This window comes from Dufourea novaeangliae, unplaced genomic scaffold (genome assembly GCF_001272555.1).
Source record: "Dufourea novaeangliae isolate 0120121106 unplaced genomic scaffold, ASM127255v1 scaffold88, whole genome shotgun sequence".
NCBI lineage: Eukaryota > Metazoa > Arthropoda > Insecta > Hymenoptera > Halictidae > Dufourea > Dufourea novaeangliae.
This window is the reverse complement of record NW_015373960.1, coordinates 215,872-235,745: the sequence shown is the minus strand read 5'-3', so window position 1 is coordinate 235,745 and position 19,874 is coordinate 215,872. Positions and strand designations below refer to the sequence as shown.

At 35.5% G+C, this 19,874-nt stretch overlaps 1 protein-coding gene across 1 annotated transcript in view; it reads right to left on the bottom strand.

The window, feature by feature from the left end:
- LOC107186422 (pleckstrin homology-like domain family B member 1) overlaps positions 1 to 17,918 on the bottom strand; it is a 52,158-nt gene extending 34,240 nt beyond the window's left edge. Inside the window, exons 1-3 of the mRNA XM_015574281.1 lie at positions 17,789 to 17,918; positions 2,116 to 2,289; positions 103 to 547 (exon numbers count right to left, since the gene is read on the bottom strand). Coding sequence (XP_015429767.1) covers positions 103 to 547; positions 2,116 to 2,289; positions 17,789 to 17,918 — 749 coding nt within the window. The remainder of the gene's footprint in view (positions 1 to 102; positions 548 to 2,115; positions 2,290 to 17,788) is intronic.
- Positions 17,919 to 19,874: the final 1,956 nt, after the last annotated feature.

The following is a 19,874-nucleotide window of genomic DNA, read 5'->3' as shown; positions in this document are numbered from 1 at the left end:
CTCTGGCGGTTCTCGTCGGAACAGTGATTAGGGATGGTCGGGACAAAACAGTTGCTGGGCGAGGAGGTGCTCAGAAAATGACCAGAGGAGGACGAGTTGAACGATGGCGTATTGGAACGACTCCTGTCCAAATTGGTCAAATTTTGCAGGGGAGAATTACCGTTGCCGTTTTTCAAGGAGATCAGACTAGAGGATCTAGAGTGTCCTAGAATCTGATCCGCTGGAACATTCGTGGTGACAGCGCCGGCTGGAAAGACTTTGGGGGAGACGCAGTTGTTTCGGTTTTGCTTTGACAGCATCTCGAATTTCGTTAGCTTCCCGAGGAAACCGATCTCATCGTCCGAGCACGAGTTCCTCGGCGATTTTCGCGGCGCGACCGGCGGCTTCCGCTCCAGGTGGTAGTTCTCCTGGAGCTGATTCTCTGGCAGCGAGAAACTGATCGGCGCCATTGAAATTCTTGACTGGGGCAGCACCGAGCGTAGCTGTTTCGCCTCGGCTGGATGGTTGAAACGCATGTAGTTCGATCTGCCGATCGACAGCATGCAACCTGGAACAGGAGATTTCGATGTATTATCGGAATTATAGTATTCTTAACCCTTGGAAAGAGAACGTTTTTGATAATTGAATACAAGGTAGAATCTGGGTCCAGACAGACACTCGTTCATCTGTCTTTAGATGCGTTTTCAAACGAATTTCTTCGAAATGTGCTGGTCTTCTAATAAAATACCAATGCAAACTTCTGTAACGTTTCGCTTAATTTATGTAAACGGGAATGATATGTAAAGTTATTGAGATTTTGGGTTAAAATGGACCTAGATACCGCCGTATAGGCGTTAACACACTGCGGATCGTATCGTACCAACTGTATGAAATATCTGTTGTTGACATTCTCGAAGTGTACAAATATTTATGACTAGACTGCGGATTTTGGTACAAAATGACATTATCTAAAATAATTTATGAAGACAAAAGCAAATTTAGGAATTTAGTTTTCGTCTGAAATATCTTACTGGGTTCAAAATAAAACAGAAAACTCGTTGGATCCAATGAAAGTTTTGTGCTTTATTGTATTTCATTCAGTCCTATAGGCTTTAAATGCATAAAATCCGCAGACTAATTATAACTGTATGAAATATCTGTTGATATCCTCGAAGAATAAAATATTTTTTTATTACTACATGAAGTGCCTGCTGATATTCTCGAAATTTTTGCTCGAAGAATATAATATTCAATATTTTGTTGAAGTCATCGTCAGTCACACACTTTGTATAAATTACTACCTGATTAGAACGCCAGAGGAGAATGCATAACAGACAAAAATCCATATTTTTGCTCATTAATGCTTTCAAAACCAAAGACGCTGAATCACGTCCCTGGTCCGCAATGCGTTAACTAAATTTACCTCTCGACATTGACTTTTGTACCTAATATGGTTTCCTCACATCCTTTCCCCTGCTCTCTATTTTATTTTGAGTTTAAAATCTGGTGATTATAAAGTGAATCGATATATTATTTATACTGTAACAATTTTTTTCATTTTTATCTTGTAAAAAATGTTGAGCGTGATATTCTACGAACTTTTATAATAATATGTGTAGATAGCTTTTAATACATATATTTTATACATAATTAACAAAGACAATGTATTTTCATGAAATTTTACAAACAGACAGAGGATATAAATGTTTAATATATTTTACAAAATCAAATCGTGTTTGCTACCTATTATGACTATTATTTACTGAATAATAATTATTTTTATACTACGACACCAGAAATCATTTATCCACATTCCTGTTAGGATTACAAATGAGTTTGGTCTCACGCTTACTAAAGTTTAAGAGAAATTACAAAATATTACTAAACAAATAAAGATTTCCTCTGCAAATAAGAAATATAGCGAACACGATGTTCACCAAGAAAATCAAAGGAAGACAGAGATCATCCGACGTTCTACACGAATGTCCTTTTATTTTCGGACGATTCAAGATGATATCGTAAAGTGTTCAGCGCGTAAAAATTGTCAAACAGAATTTCGTGAGCAAGGATTAACCGAGAAGCGGCTTCTTGAGGAGCCCGAGGACTCGGTCATACGAATTTAAGTCAAGGTCTTACCTTGAGCGAGTCTCACTGGCGAATTTATAGGTACACCATCGACTGCCGTGCTTCCATTTATGGGGTGAAGAGTGACCACGCCGTTATTGTTTTCGATCGCACAATGAATGGTTTCGACGCCGGTACCAACGACAGAAATATCCGCATCTCGGCTCGATCCGAGGGTTACCTTACCTAAAAAGAAAACACACGAACGTTAAATTGGGCACAAATTTTATCTATCATGTGGACCAATAAATGATTATTCATTTGTTCACTATTTCTTGACGTAAATCGCTATTCTTTTGACCAAATCAGTATTGGTTTCTAGGAAAGTCAAATATCTATACTGTTTAATTTATGTTCATAATTATTTGTTACCATCTCACTCTATTTTTACCCAATGAAATGAAAGTATATTTTCATAGCATAATGTTCCTAATAAAATGGCCACTTTTCTGATCCAAAACTAAAACAAATGATTCTTTGATATTTATAATTATATAAAGGTCCTGTGCAATTTTAGGCTCTAGAGGGGTCGCTTAGTTTTTCCTAGTATGTATAACATTATAATAAATACATAAAAGTTCAAACTCGAAAATATAATAAGTCATGGAAAAACCTGACTGTTTTCTAAAGGCTAACAGCGATAGTGAGGTTAATCACTGGATCAATTACGAAAAAGCATTGAATGTTCGTCCTATCTATACGAAGTCAGTATTCGTTCCTATGGAAGTCAAAGATCTATACTGTTTAATTTATATTCAGAATGATTTGCTATCATTTTACTCTATTTTTAGAGTAGCCCCGTTTTCCGCGTGTGTATTTGTAAATTCTGTGGTTTTATCGATAAATAGAAATCGCAAATATACCTACGTGTCCCGATATAATCATATTTTGTTTCTGCGCGGTTGGATTATGACTGTTAGGAGGTTTAACGACGCGAACGACGAAGCTCGAAGTAGCTTAATGGAACATTTACTTGATTAGTCAATTAGCTACCATAGAAGGATGTCACGACGTGTACAATGGACCTCATTTAATTAATTTTTTAGTTGAATTGGAAACGTGAAAGTGTACTCAATGGATTGAATTGTTATGTAAATTTTACGAATATTGATGTTCTATGTTTTCTTGAATTGTATTATGACGAAGTAATTATTCTTACTTTGAATATATTTTAAGTGATCTCTCACGTAGGTAATTAACTGTTAATTAAATCTATTCCCTCCCGAAAATTTCATTCACTTCACGACACTATATTTTAATTAAATTGTGATCACTACTAAAATAACATTAGGCAGGGTATAAATTTTATTAGATGACGATAATATTCATCACTACTAGACTACTCATTTTATGCATTCATAACCTATAGAGCTCTGTGAAATACAATAAAGGACAAAACTTTCATTAGATTCAACAAGTTTTCTATTTGATCCCTAATCCAATAAGATACTTAAGGGAGCGAAAAAATTCCTACTTTTGTTCTGGTCTTTATGAATTATTTCATAAAATGTCATTTTGCATAAAAATCGGTAGTCTAACAATTACATTTATCAACCGGTTTTTACACTTTCTAAACGGTCTTCAGCAAGAATTCCTAAAACTGAATAAGATTTTAGACTTTCTTTTTACGTAATAAAAAATTGGCAAATAGAATTAACATAATAAATATTCAACCGAACATCAAATGGTACACATTATTGGAGATATTCATTATGTCACTTGAATAAAACACGTTATCATTTATACTCATCGTACTACTACATAGGAAAATGAATTAATACAAATATTTATTGCAAAAATGTGTAGTTCACTACCCTGGTCGAAGTAAGTCGTATGCAAATCATTTTATAAACTACATTTCTATGAGAATTATGCCTACTATATAAATTTAAGAATGACGCAATAGGACATTTCCAGTACACCGTAATTAAGCGTTCGATCGAAAGTAAAAACTGAAGATCCGGACCGTACGAGTCATTTTATCAATCGTATTCCAACGAAAATTATACCCACTCCATAAATTCGCAAAAGACGCAACAAGTATTTCCAGTACACCGTAATTAACACAAAACCTACCACGATCGGTAAAAACGGTTTTGGCGTACTAATTCCTACCTCTCTGAACGATTCGGTAGGTTTAGTGTTAAGCGTTCGATCGAAAATAAAAACGGAAGATCTGGATCCCATACACGAGTCATTTCCCGGAATTCTAAGAACGCGAATCAGACCGGTCTCGGCTACACCATTCTCGCCGGTTGTCTAATAATAAATTCCATCGATGACTTTTGCCATGTTGCGCAAGTGCCATGAACCAACAACGAACATACTTGTTTATAGCCGTACGAAAAATTCTCCACGCACAGAAATCGGATTCGCGGTAATTTCAAAATAGCTAATTACCTGCAGTTGCGTCGTCGTGATCAGACACAATTCGATTTTATTCGAATCGGTCAGTCGGTGTTCCAGAGTTGTGGGTGTCGAATCACCGCGCAAAGAAAAATTCCGTTGTGCTTTTTTTTTTCACATAAATATCTTGGTCAGATGGTATCGATCATCAGCCACGAAACAGGTATGAGGATCTAGGCGTGCCACGAACTGCGAGTGCCGAGTAAATCGCGGTGCATTCTACAAAGGACTGCAGTTATATTTAGTTTTGGCGCGGTCGTGCACTCTCGAGCACATTTTCGGTCTTTTTGGAAAAGCTTCCGCCATGCGGCCGTTCGAAATATACACTCTCGCGGCTAGGGGTGAAGCCCTCGTCTACTTTGTGCTCCGTGAGAACATAAAGATTTCGTGGGTGTAATTTCTTCTCTTTTTTTTTCTTAATACTTAAACTGCCCGGAGTTTATTTAATAGGCGTCTTAAAATAAACTATTAACAGTTAACCCTTAATCCTTTCACTTCCGAATTATTTGAAAATTATCAAAGAAATATTTCGTTGTATTTTTGTATATACTACATAATATATAAATGATTCACAACAACATTTTAATATTTTAAATTTTAATATTTTAAATGTATCAGTTATCATTTTTAATTATGAAATTCGAAATATATTTTCATGATACAATTTTTTTTTTATAAAATAGCCATTTTTCTCATCCAAAACTAAAATAAAAGATTCTTTGATATTTATAATTATATAAAGGTTCTGTGCAATATTTAGACTCCAGAGGGGTCACTTCTTTTCTTTGTCTGTATAATAGTATAACAAATACATAAAAGTTCTAACTTGAAAATATAAAAAGTCATGGAAAACCCTGCCTGTCATCTAAAATCTAACAGTAATGAAGAGGATAATGACTGTTCTATCTAAATTCTCAGTTCCTTAATTTCAATTATTTTGTGGTGTATTTGCAACTTAGCTTCTCCTGAATCAATTATCGGAAAAAGCATTAATCATAACACGGGTTTGTCCATCTATTTACTTCAAATAATGGTAGTCCTGCTGTAATCTAACGGTTTTGCACGGCACAATTATGCATTTATCATTTTCTCATTGTAAAATCCTATCGGAGCACCCGGTGTACACGAGTTCCATCGTCCTGTTGTTATTTACGATTATTCGGTGCCCGGATTTCGCCGGGCCGGCATTCCGTTGCCGTCGATAAAATTACAGTTCGTATCGTGTCCACCGTACAGCGATGTAATCGGTCGGCCACGATGTAACTGCATAGCTTCTCGCCGGGAATCGGTACCACGGATTATTTGGATTTATCGTGTGTTAGGTAACGCCATCAATTTTGTTAATTTAACGCTGCACCGCTACGCGGTGGTATGCAGATAGAGAGATGTTTGTGGCCAAAGTAAGTACTAACACTTTAAACCTCGCAAAAGCTCATCCTCTTGCACGTGATTTATTTGTTCGTTGTTCTCCTATGTTATCTAGCCTTTTTATATTAAAAAAACGATCCACAGGCTGTTAAAAGATGAAATGTTAAGTACATACAAAAGTAACCGTTGTTTTTCAGTCGAAAAATTTTGTTAACCCCTTGTCTTATAACACTGACAAGGGTACAACGCGAACGCTGACTCGCGGAATGGAATGAAACTTTGTGAGTATACAGAGTGATTCAAAACAAGAATAACGGTATGTTTCATTTGTGCGCAATCGCTCTGTAACGGTGTGAAAACTAACCTCAACGTCAAATGGGCACTTACACTTTTTCGCTTATAACAGTTAAAGTACAAGAAATAGAATAAATACTTCAAACAGAAGTTTAATGGTACAATAACCGCTATAAACTTGCGTTAACAAAATTTTGAAAAAAGTTATTACAAATTTTTTTCAAGAAAAAGAACTTTTTTCAAAATTTTGTTAACGCAAGTTTATAGCGCTTATTGCAAAATTAAACCTTTATGTGAAACATTTTATTTTTTTTTCTTGTGCTGTTTACGTAGTGTAGTACTATTTTTAGTACTACTTTTTTCGTTTCTTCAGTGTTCCACTAATTTTCTATTTATTTATAACAAAAATTTTTTTGTGGGATTCTGGAAAAATGAAACTTACTAGGGAGCACGATAAATAACATCAATAGTTTCCTATTATTTCTTAATAAAAACGAGTCTGTGGAGCCACTAGTCTATCCGTAGTTGGGTCACTTACCCCATTAAATACCTGTCTATGAGAATGAAATAGACTAAATAGAGAATTTACTTATTGGTACATCTAATGAATATCTTAAAGACCTTATATCTTAATGAAAATCAAACGATGGATACAATAAACGTCAGAACGATTCCCGACAGACTTAACGTTCATAGAATCGAGCTAACACGATTGGTAAGTCTGATAGGGAAAACCAATCGAGGAAAACGTTCGAATCATTGGTGTGTAATTGTTCCAACGAGCTCGAAGTTTCCGGCGTTATTCTGCCTCGTCAGAATTTCGTCCTAGCCGGAGAAAGTTTCCCGTGGTTTGCCGCGGCACGATCATAAATTTTCGAGGGAGTTAGGCTCCTATTCCGGCAGAGTGGCAGGTGCGAGAAGGTGACGGTGTCCAGTAAGAGGTACAATACCGGACAAATGCTTTTGGACGAAGACCTTTTGTTGTGTTATTCGAATTCGAAATACCATTGAAGTTACATTAAATGATACTGTTAAACAAAATTTTGTTAATTCTAAAATTATAGAGTGAAACTGGTTTTATTTTTTTGATTAATGTTTATTTCTTTTACCGTATACGTAGGGATTTTTTTGAAGTTTTTTTTGTTAAAAATAGTTCCTACTTTGGAACGTAATAAGTAATATTTTTCAGTGAGCTTCAATAATTCGATGCGTATACTTCATTTCACTATCTAGTGTTGCATTCTGCTTGTAATACGATGCTATTACCATCCATTGAAATAATCAAAGCCTTGGCGATATTTAGTCTTTCATCGCATGTGCCACATAATGTATATGATAGGAAAAACACATTGTTGTTCAAATTTAATTTTTCGTTATAGCAAAAGGTTGAATCCAACTTTAATCAAAGATTAAGTCTTCTACCTTTTACCATACTCCTGAATCAAAAAATAACATTTAGACCGTGGACCTTACACATTTATGATATATGCAGATAAGTACAAATGCAACAGAATGAAAATATTAACACTACTTAATAATATTTTTATCTAATTTTTAACAGAACAAATCTTTCAATTGGCAAAGTCAAGTTTTTTCTGAAACTGGTTTTCGTCAAATAATCTATGGAAATAACAAAACGATCTTCAGCCCAGTAATATTAGGGATCTAAAACACTTTTTATATTCTTTTCGTTCAAAAACTTACGAATATTGTACGTAACTCTACAATTTTCTAATATTAGAGATTTGAAACACTAAAGTTACCTTTCATATATTCCATGTTCACAGTGTCCGAATATTGTACATGACTCAAAAATTTCGTAGTATTAGAAATTTGAAACACTAAGGTTACGTTTCCTATTCTTTTCGTTCACGAAGTTTACAAATATTTTACATGACGCAAGAAACTTTCCTTTCATATCCTTTTCGTTCATGACGTTTCCAAATAGTGTATATGGCACCAAAATTTTGAGCAGACCTGTATAGCAAGTTTGGAATAAGTATATAAGTGAAACGTGTTAAATACATAAAGGCTGTTTTGAAGCTGCGACACAGTCTTTTGTCGACACAGCGATTCGGTCATCGGTGGCTCAAGCCTAGTTAAACGTGTTAAAAGCTTCCCAAACAATGACGTCGGATGGGTTACGGACTGAAACCGAGAAACAGGAAGATTACTTCCTGGCTGGTCGTTTCGTTCCTACGGCCGAGGTCGCGTGTGCGGCACAGGTAGATCGGTCATTGTTGATATCTATCCGGTGGATCAAGTTAATGCAACCCGTACTATACAACGATCGGCTATATTTTCATCTCTGGGACAATCACGAAGAAACCATATTCCATTACGGATAATGGAACTAATTGTTGTTCGCATTTTCTAGTCTCGCCAAGCATTCGAGTCAAATTCAATCGATAATTAACGAGATTACGTATTATTTTGATTAACTAAGTCGAACGTGAATTTGCAAAAGTTGTTCAATGTAAATCGTCAGTTTATTAATATTCAATACGTATCTGAATTGTTTATACGAAAATTTAACGAGATTACGTATTATTTTGATTAACTAAGTCGAACGTGAATTTGCAAAAGTTGTTCAATGCAAATCGTCAGTTTATTAATATTCAATACGTATCTGAATTGTTTATACGAAAATTGTAGAATACTGTAGCAAGACAACATTTCACGTAGAGTTGTGTTTAATTTTCTGTTTAGATTTTTTTATTCTGTTATAAATAGAAGATCGTAGAATACTGTAGCAAGACAACATTTCACGTAGAGTTGTGTTTAATTTTCTGTTTAGATTTGTTTATTCTGTTATAAATAGAAGCAAAATAATATGATAAAAATGAATTGATCTAGTGTTTAAGGAGCAAGGAGCATTTGAAGACTGTCGATTGAGTGTGTTTTATCTTTGGGAATCCCGAGACTTCATACACGACGGACTTTCTTAAATATGATGTAACGTCCTTACGTAATTTGTCTATACTGAGAATGTTTATGCAAATTCATATTTCTTTAGTATAATTTACGAAAATGCTATCCCCTGTCAGGTATCTCATTATCGATAAAAGTAAGATAAAACTTGGTATGTGAAGTTTTGATTGTGCATTGTAAATTCGTATTTTCTGTAAACGTATACAATCTGGTGTTTAGTCACTACACAATCCAAAATTCATATTGCATAATATTTAACGTAATTCTCTATGTGTAGGCAGTAGAGACAAAAACTTACATTTCCGTTAATTACGAAAACATTGATTTCTATCTCACAAATCATAGTATATTTTTCTAGTAATCAGTTCCTGGATTACCCTTAAACTATCATTTAACTTTTTAAATGACTCTTTGGTGACTTTGTGAAATTGTAACTCTGTTTCTCATAGACGTATCAAATTATTTCCTCGTTTCACTTGGACTTGTCATGCTATTTCTCTGTACGCCTATTCTTAAAAGACTTTATATCTTTGGACATGACAGGGTTGTTCTCCCTTCCAACTACGTCATATTAAAATACCCCCTAGTTTTGTCTACTAGATCAGGGGTCGGCAAACTTTTAAGACGGAAGAGCCAAAGCTGTGCCTCACAACAGCTTAAAAATTATTCGAAACCATAAATATATTTTTACACATAAGGAAAATTTAAAGTAATATTATAACAAGTTATAATATTAATAATATCTTTATTAAACGAAAAAAAGGTTGCAGACCAAATTCCTCACATTGATTTTAATGAGTACCCATAGAGCCGTATTTTCCCGACCTTTGTACTAGATGACATATAAAATTATTAAAAAGCACCAAAAATGGACTTATGTTTTTCTCTAGTGGTCCTCAATTCTTCATTATAATTCACAAAAAATTCCTACCTTCTTGTCTTACCATTCCAATCCCTTTATCTTGACAACAAATTCACCCTTCTGCGCTACGAAGCAGTAATAAATTCATATTCTCAGTCGGCTAACATCACGTTTATTCAGCAAATAGCTCCGAAAGAAGCACGTTTTCTGTTTTTCGGGGCATTTCGAGCTCGCTGCTCGCGGACTACTTCCAGGCGATAGGCGAACGGGTACGCGCGCAGCGCTAAAAGAGAATAATAGAACGGACCGTGAAAAACGAACGTCGCCTGAAAATACACGGGCACTTTGAGGATTGACTCATGCAATAATTTATATTGCCCGCTCGGCTCTCCCTTTCTCACTCTCTCTCCCTCTAGTGTTCATTCCCTTCGTTTCGCCGCTCTTTCTCTTACTGTGTGCACCGACTATATTTAAGTGCACAGGCGCTTATGAGGACAGAACGTTCCCCGTGGGTTACTGTCCTCTCCTCCGACTCCCCTTCTGGCCAAGTAAACGCCTTTACGCCATTTATACACCGTGCACAGAGGCGTCATACGCGCGGCTATGCACCGCGCGTTTTGTGCCGCATGAACGTACACGCGGACGGCTCTGTGGGTTTGGACATTGTCTGCAGATTTCTTCTTTCGACTTATCTTCTTCCTTAATTCTCTTTGAGTTTCTTGAATTTTCGTTAGAGTTCTCTTTAGGTTTCTTGAAATTTCTTTAAAGTTCTCTTTAGGTTTCTTGCTTTTTCTTTAGTTCTGTTTAGGTTTCTTGAATTTTTTTTAAAATTCTCTTTAGGTTTCTTGAATTTTCTTTAGAGTTCTCTTTAGGTTTCTTGAAATTTCTTTAAAGTTCTCCTTCGGCTTCCTTAATTTTCTTTAGACTCGTATTTTTTCTGCTTTTAAGCCTTTAACGTCCAGTGTTGAAAAAATTGCGTCGAATACTGCCACCAATTATTATCTAACGTTTGTCAGCAAGGATCCACAATTTCGCTGATGTAAACTAGATTTTAACGATTGAAAAATTCCAATATTTCTTACAAAAATAAATTTAAAAGAAGTTAGAAAATAGGTAGGTCTAATAACTATACTTATAACTTTAAAATAACATGATACTATATTTACTATATCAGCCTGATAATTTTGAAATAATTATTTAAGGATGTGACCGATGAATGATTAATTTTCTTTAAACGTTTCTTTTTGCTTCCTTATTTGTTTAATTTCCTTTAGGCTTCTCTTTCTTTTTCTTTAGATTTTCCGAGACTTTTTCTCCATTTTCATTCTTCTTCTGTTTCGCGACTTCCTGTTCCGTTCGTTTTTTTCGTCACGGAAAAGGCCGGAAAACGGGGCCCTCGCGTTGCTATCTGTTTAGTGGGCATAATCGGGGAGTTCCTGTTATTTCGAACGATTTCCTCTTTCCGAGGGTCGCGAAACAAAAGGTGCATCGAGATTTACGTCCGATGTGTATCGGTTCTGTTTACTTCGTTGCAAGTGCATAACTACTCCGTGATAAGAAAGTATTCAACTGAACGTGCTGTGACCATCATAAGAATTATTTACACATTTGAGAGGCAAAGAAAAAAAAACAGGGAATGTTCACTTTTAGTAATTTTGTGGCGTATAACACATTTTCTTGGTTTAAATTGAGACCACAGAACTCTCGAATCACAAAGGGTTACAGAGTATGAATGTTCATATCAGATAACGTAAAATAAAGAAAGTGTGTAAGTAACATCAGAAATAATTAAAATATTTTTAATTTTCTGTGAAAAAAGTTATAATAATTATAAGTTGGAAACTGTGTACGACCCAAACTATTTGCTATATAACCCACAACTGGTTTTAAGCAATACATAAATAAGTAAATAAACGGATCACTACAGAAGTTGATAGAGATTTTTTTCGACGCCTAAAGATAACTGAACACATTTTCCTACTTTATCAAACTTCGATATATTAGCATGCTATGTTAAACACACTGTAAACGACTTTATAAATGAATTACGTGCAACTTTTGTTACCGTATTATAAAATTCCAATTGCAAATATCATAGTTTCGTGAGAGTGAGTAAAATAGTACTGCAAGAATGTTATTACGTGGATTTGTATTTGCAGAAACATATGCGGTTCGGTTCAAGCAGTTTCGGGAAGCCGAGGATGTTTCCGGAAACACGAAATAAAATTCTCTCGTCTCGGTACGCGCGCTCCTTCCCGAGAAGCGACTTCACACGAAGTTTATTTCTGACATGAGACGACGCACCAGCTAGCAACCGAATAGAAAGGGGCTCCAGATGATCAGTGGCCCGAGTGAACTTTATGTACATCACAGATGGGAAAATTCATTATCCAGATAAAGAGTTTCAAACAACGACTAAACGATGAAAAAGTATTTTGCCATTTTTAAGTGATTAAACGTGTAAATTCCAATTTGTATAATAAAATAACATATAGACACTTCACAAGTAATTATTTAATCTTATTAACTGTTCAAAGACCAGGATGACGATCTTAGATATTACTGCTTTTCTTTAATAGTGTATATTATTCGAATAAAATTGCGCACAATTTTATTATGTGCCACTGATTGATTAGAAGTACATACACTTAATTCTGTTTCTACACAATTGTCACGTTCCCCAAATATTTGTGTAAAAAAACGTGTAGAAAAGATACCGTCATGCATATGAAAAAATTGAGCATTGTGTCCAAATCATACAAACCAGTAAAAATAAGTATACCTTATTCTTAGAATTACAATTAAGTAAGGATTTTTAAAAAAGTTAAATTATCGAACCTTGATAGATCAAAACAAATCGTACAAAAATAGAATTTAAGTTTTTTCTGGTTAAATAAAAATCATGTGAAAAAATCTGCGTAAAAACTGAATTAAGTGTACGCTAATTAAATTAGCAAAGCGGTTAAGAAGCAATTACGTTCATTAAAGCAACAAAAGCATTATGAAATACGTTGGAGCTGTTGTATAAATACTGAAAAAGTGTTTGCAGAAGATTATTTTTGTTTCCTCGACTACTAATTAGATTTACTAGATTGCAAGTAATACCCCTGATAAGAAGCTAATTATATTTTCGCATAATAGCTCCAATATTCCTCACGTTAGTTAACGTGTTGATTTATATAAATTTTTTTCATCGCAGTTCCAATCACACCTACATTCTATCCTGAAAAAAATCTTCATGATTTGTTTGTTTCGGATCAGCCGTATTGAAACAAACCAGAGACACCTGGAATCCACATTTTTTCTTTACAACGTTTTATAACATATTGTCGATTTGCTAGAAGAGTGACACACCTAATAAAATTAAATTTTTCAAGATTTCGATATGAAATTTTTTGCGGTAGAAAATTATTGATTACTCAAACGTTTAACAATGGACAAATTTTTTTCTTTCACAATTCAACACACTTCACAACAATATTTAGGTTTTGAGGGTCTATAATAAAATATTGTGTATATACGTGTATTGCTTACTATAATATTCGTGGACTTTTCCCGGAATTTTCATTTTCATTTAAAAAAGTTTTTATCATTCGACTTAACGAACGGTTGCATAATATAATAAAAACTTCGGCAAGTATCCCGAATTTTTTTACATTTGTTGAAAGCCTGAAACAGTAAAAAAATTAACCTTAAACCCGAACGACCCAGGTTACCTACGGAGTGTGAAAAAATATGTTTGCCTATGAAGGGTTAAAACCGGATAAAACCGCTCTACTTTAAATTGTGACACTATTCCTGTGAAACGGTATAATTTTACGATAAATACATATTTTTATCTTTCGGATATCTTTCTGTCTATCTATTTAAGCTATCTTTCCGATAAAAATAGCTCACTGTTAGAGTTAATTTTTGCAGATACATCTCTAAATTAACGATTTCTGAGAGTTGTCACTCTTCCAGCAAACCGACGATATAAATACCATTATTTCAGTTAAATACGATCGAATCGACAAAATCTACTATACATATAATAATACCGTTCATTGAAACGAATACCCGAAATGCTTTGCCACAAAGGCAAAGCGGAGCAAAGCCTTCCGCGAACTCACGGGGCATAAGGCGCCGTCGCGAAGAAACCACGCGGGCGGAACGCTTTTACCGCACACAGAAATCCGTGGATCCAGATTACTCTCGATACCAGGGATTCCGTCGGCTTCGAGAACGGAAAATAGAGGAAGAAAAAAAAAATTCTATCCAACAAATTCCCTGGCTATTATACAACGGCTCCGTCGTAATCTCGAGATTATTTTCTTATCTAACCCCTTCGCATTTCCGCATCGTGGAACACCTTCAGAGGGAAACGCTTTCTTCTGCCGCGGTTGCATTTTTCCGGGGGGTGGGGTAATCGCCAGGTTTTACGCGGGGATCGTTTTATTAGAGATAGATGTGCAGGCAGGTAAATGCACACGCCGCCCTCCGTGTAGTATACAGGGTGAACCACGAATCGTGTTCAATAGATATCATTAAATGTGTTCCAATGTATAAAACGAAATGTTTACAAACTGTAGGCAAGAGCTTAACATCGGAACGCGTACAATGGCGTAGCATACGATACTCTTTGTAATATTACAGTTCGAATATTTCTTTAATTTTTTCTTGACCTAGATGGAAAAAAAAGTAACACATGTTATGTTATGATACTTAGCAAATTCGTCTTGAAATCCTCTAACAGAAAGGCGTAAAAAAATTATAGGTGTATTTGCAAAAAAAAAAAAAATGAAGGTGACCTTGAAAAATCATGAAAAAAAGTTGACAAAAAATTTGCTATAATCACGTTAAAGCTGTTTTGAAACCATGCTTTACCTGGTAAAAACATTTTCGATCAGACTGCTAATAACAGAGTAATTTCTACTGATCATGATTCGTGGTTCACCCTGTATACAGTGGGTCAAAAAAGTATTCGTACACACTTTAAAACAGAACAACCCTTTCAAAATTGGACCAAGTGACTTGAGTTTCTTTGTGAAGTTAGAAGGATTAGTGTACTAAATGATGTGTTAACAAAATGTTGAAAAAGTTGCAATTGCTCGGAATCGCGAAGAAAGTAGTAAATCTCGTTTTTCCTACTTTTTTATCTGACATTGTAATGAAAATTTAACGAATACATTACTTACATTTATATTAGTTACATGCATGCTGAAAATTTCATCGAAATCGATTAACGTTGTTATGAGATACAAATGGTTAAAAATGTTTTTTTATTTACTTGAATGTACAAATAAAGGCCAGGAAGATTTTTATCATATTTTTCTTCTATTCTTTAAAAAAAAATTCTTAAATATCACCTTTTTTGGGCCGATAAAAGGGAATGGGGTCTTAAACGCGTCTGTCATTAAAACGAAGCTGTGGGTTTCAAAAGTGTTAAAGGGACTTTTCCGATTTCCATCGATGTATTACAGGCAACACGTGGCCTACAATTTTCGGGACACCCTGTGTATTCCTGAAATAATCAAGAAACAACAGGGATATCTTCTTGGCGTATGAAGGCGCGGCCCGAGGCCCCGAAAAATTCACTTTTAAAAATACACTCAAGCTCGCGGCAGGAAGCCCGAGTCCTCCGCGTCCACGTGGGTCGGTGTCGAAACCGGAAAGGAGCCCCGCCGTCTACAAATATTTGCATTCCCGTCGAATCAAATGGATCGTCGACTATTATGTTAATACAGACGAGCTGCTTCGCAGAGGAAGCAGATATTTCGTAACTACGCCGTGACTTTTCTTCCGCGGCGTTGACACAATCGACTTTCCGCGGAAAGGGACTCTCGGCCTAACGTTCCACGGTCATTATATCGAGAGAAGGTGAAAATAATGACGATTTGTTTTAACAACACGATTCTTTAAATGTTTTGTAAAACTGCTAAATGTTCACTGCTTGCTAGTTTTGGTATTCTTTTAGTGCGTAGCTTCATCTTGTTTTGGTAAAATTTGCATCACATGATGTTATTGATACATTGGTTCTAAAAAGAAGTTACTTTCGCTGAATTTATGGTTTCGTGTAATATCAACTGTGAACACGGAAAGTATAGTTTCAGAGAGAGATTTACAGACTGATGTTGACAGATTTCTTGTTCCAATTATAAGTTACTTTTACTGAATTCGTGGTTTAATTTAATATAATACCAGTAGAAAAGTTGGAGACTAACATTAATGGATGAAATGTACCGAACACGTAAATTTAGCCCCCAAAGTGTATACTGGACCCAGGCAGGTATCCAACCAGCATCCCAAGCTTGGAGCACTGATTTTTACAGAAAAATGAATAAAAACCAAATTTGACAGGACACTTTTTCTAATAATTTAGATATGCTTCGAGTTATTCACATCTCGAGTTACAGTAAAGAGATCGTTCCAGAATAGGAGGAACACTTCTGCTAATTACCTTTTGGATGAAACATTTTACGCTTCATTAAATAATAATGAATATTACATCAGATGAAACAGTTAATAGATATTTACACAGCTGAATTGATTTCCCGAAGAGATTCCATCAGCGTTTGCGTAACGCATCGTGTGAATCTCCGGCGTAGAATCTCGGTTACTGCCATTAGACTTTATCAGAGCGAATTACGTGTTCGAATCACGGATTAAAATTGATGAATCACTGACCGTTATGGCCGGGACGTTATCTAGGAAGCGTTACTGCCTCGATTTCTTTTAAGATACGGGTATGCATACATACACGAATCGAACGTCCAAGTGCTTCGAATAGAAGCTGTTTCGTTTTCGTCAATAGACTTTCTCATCGCTGATAATAATTCTAATTGGAACGTGTTTTGGTATCAGGAAGCAAAATCCTATCACAGTTCTAGCTTCTGCATGAATTATATAAATTTCATTTGTATCTTATATTCTGTCCAAAGTGGAGATTTGTTTTACTTCGATTTTATTGAATTAAACGACGTTTAATCGGCGTTCGCTGCTCGAGTGGCTTCAAGTTAGAAACGTTTCATCAAACTGTATTGACAAGTTCACAAACAGCCTTGAGTTTGAAGTTTCAAACGTCATAATAAAGAAGGTACTATTATAAGTGTATTTTCAATTCCATTTTCGATCAAAATTCAAATGAGTGATACTTTGAAGTGTTCATAATACACTGGACTCTTACCATATTGCCACTAGACATATTGCCACGCGCGGCACTTCCCCTCCACACGTACTTTCACGAGCCAAAATTCTCTCTCCCACTACGTTGCGTACGCCGTCGATACCAACACGATCCAGCTTTTGAGCAGGCGCTGAGGTCGGGGCTATGACCACAGACGAGGTATATGAGTAGACATTTCATCCAATGTATTTTTGCGGCTCACTTTTCTGGGGTTACGTACCCCATTTCCATTTTAGTGTCACTACTCACCGCAGATTCGCCGTTTTCAAAACGTAAAGGTCGCTAAAATCATTATTTAGTGTCACTACTCACTGCAGATTCACCATTCTCAAAACCTAGAGGTCGCTAAAATCATAGGCTTTTTAAGGTGTCGGTACTACAGTTTAGGTGGACCACCAACTCCCATAAGATGAAATGTCTACTCCTATATCTCGTCTGTGCTATGACAAAAAAACTTGCCATTTTATTCGCCTACAGCCCCAACCACGGCTATATCGTGAGAGTCCACTGTACATAATTAAGTCACCCACTGTATCAAACATGTGTGAAACAGGGTGCTCGTGGATCCACCACTAGTCACTGGTATGTTCGATTCGCGTAATCACTCACTCTTGGTCAAATATTTCGATCAAACACGTTGAAATTGTGTTTTACTGTACCTTCAGGCAAAGGATGCAGGGTCACCGCGGTTGACAAACGTCCGCTTCCCATGGAAACGAGATGCGGCGCTTCCGTTTGTACCCGCAACGCTCGTCCAGCCTCGCGCACCTCAAGACCGGCGGTCGCCATGCCTGAACGAAAAAAGAAAAAAAAAATGGGGAGTTAAGGCAGGTTGAGAATTAATTACACGGATCACAACCGGCTCTCTTGGTAACGTTATAATTTTCACTCCGAAAGAGATGCGCGCTCGCTGTATTAATCTCAGGAATCTCAGGGACAGCCCCGTTACCGCCCTTTCCTTTTAAACGCAAGCTACGCCCGTCGACGATCGAAATTAATTCGTGGGTCCGAATGCTGATACAGGATTAAATTGATTTCGTCTGTTCGAGCCGCGAGTGCTGTGATTCATTTTCTTGTTAATCAGTCGTGGCTCCTGTCGAGTGATTAAATGCAAGCGAACGTTGAAGTGATTCCGAGGTATTGAAATTATGAGTTTTTCATTTCGTTCGAGTTACTGAAATGTACAGTGGGAAAAAAAATATTCGCACACCCTTTAAACTTGAACTTTTTAAAAACTGTACCAAGTGACTTGAGCTTTTTTTTGTGAAATTCGAAAGATTTGTTTACTAAATGATATGTATAAAAAATTTAGTTTAATGTTGCAACTGGTCGGAATCGCAAAGAAAATAGTAAAGGACATTTTTTACGCCTTTTTTTATCTGAGACTGTAATGAAAATTTAATGGATACATTTCGAAGATTTATGTTAGTTACATACATGCTGAAAATTTCATCCAGATACAAACTTTTATTCTAAACTCTAATTACCCCTGAATGAATATGCAGAATATTGTAATTTAGACTGAATTTCGTCGTGAATAATCTACATATGTCGATGCGACGTAAAACAGATGATGAAAGGAAAATTAATTTGTTTTTAATGGACGTACATATTTGTTTCGTTATTGTTATGTAATGGAACTAAAATCACGAGTCTTGTCTCTATTATCTATTTCTAATATTAATATAGAGAATAATACTTCTACTATTTTTACAATTTGACAATGGTAGTGTATATCGTAGTACAAATTGTGTAATATATCAGAATTATTACACACTGTTTATACTACCTTCAACAATATTCTTAACTAAAACAGTACACAGAATAATATAAAAACCGATTCATCATACAAAATAATTACGAACAAAACCTTTTTTCTTGCTGCCAGAAAATTATTTTTTTCCGATTTTCATACTTCCTTTGTATTTTTCTATAATTGTCAGCAAAAAGAACACGAACAATCCCTGTCCAACATATTGCTTTCGGAATTTCGCTGAAAATGACGCGAACACCCGAATTATCAGGGAATAATACGTCGGGATTGTGATTGCTGTTCGTACATCGCAATTTCAGACGGAAAGCCTGCTTTTATCTTAACGATATTATAATGATTACGAGGCACGAGGTATATGTATGTATGTACGTATGCCCGTGTTTTACCGTAACGTCGATACTTGCGCGAAAAATATTGCCACCGCCCGCCTTTTAATTAGAGCGCCGCGATTGAAACGACGTCATTATGCAAACAAGTTTACACAACTGAATTTTATATTATTATTATTCCAGCTATTCCGATTTCTGCCGCTGACATGTATATTCGCACGTGGAAATCGTATTACCGAATGCATTTCGAAAATATATAAACGAGTAAATTAAGTTATTAAAACAAGCAAGTGATTAAATATAAATTTTTTTCGATTCGCCGTTTCATATTCAAACAATTTTCGCGCCACTGGTTAGAAATGTTCATTCACTCGTGAAATCTGCATTTTTGTCTTTCTAATATAATTACTTACATCTTTCCAATTATTCAAATTGAATTCTATACGCTATAAAAAGGCGTAGATATTAGAAAATCAAAATTTCATGTACCAAATATTTATTAATATTATCATTTAAAATTCGACCTTAATAGTTTTAAAATCTCTTAAATATTCATTCATTAGTGAGTTTACTGTACATTGTACCAAAGTGCTAAAAAAAACAATATAATCAAAAGCATCTAACAAGTTAAATTAAACTATT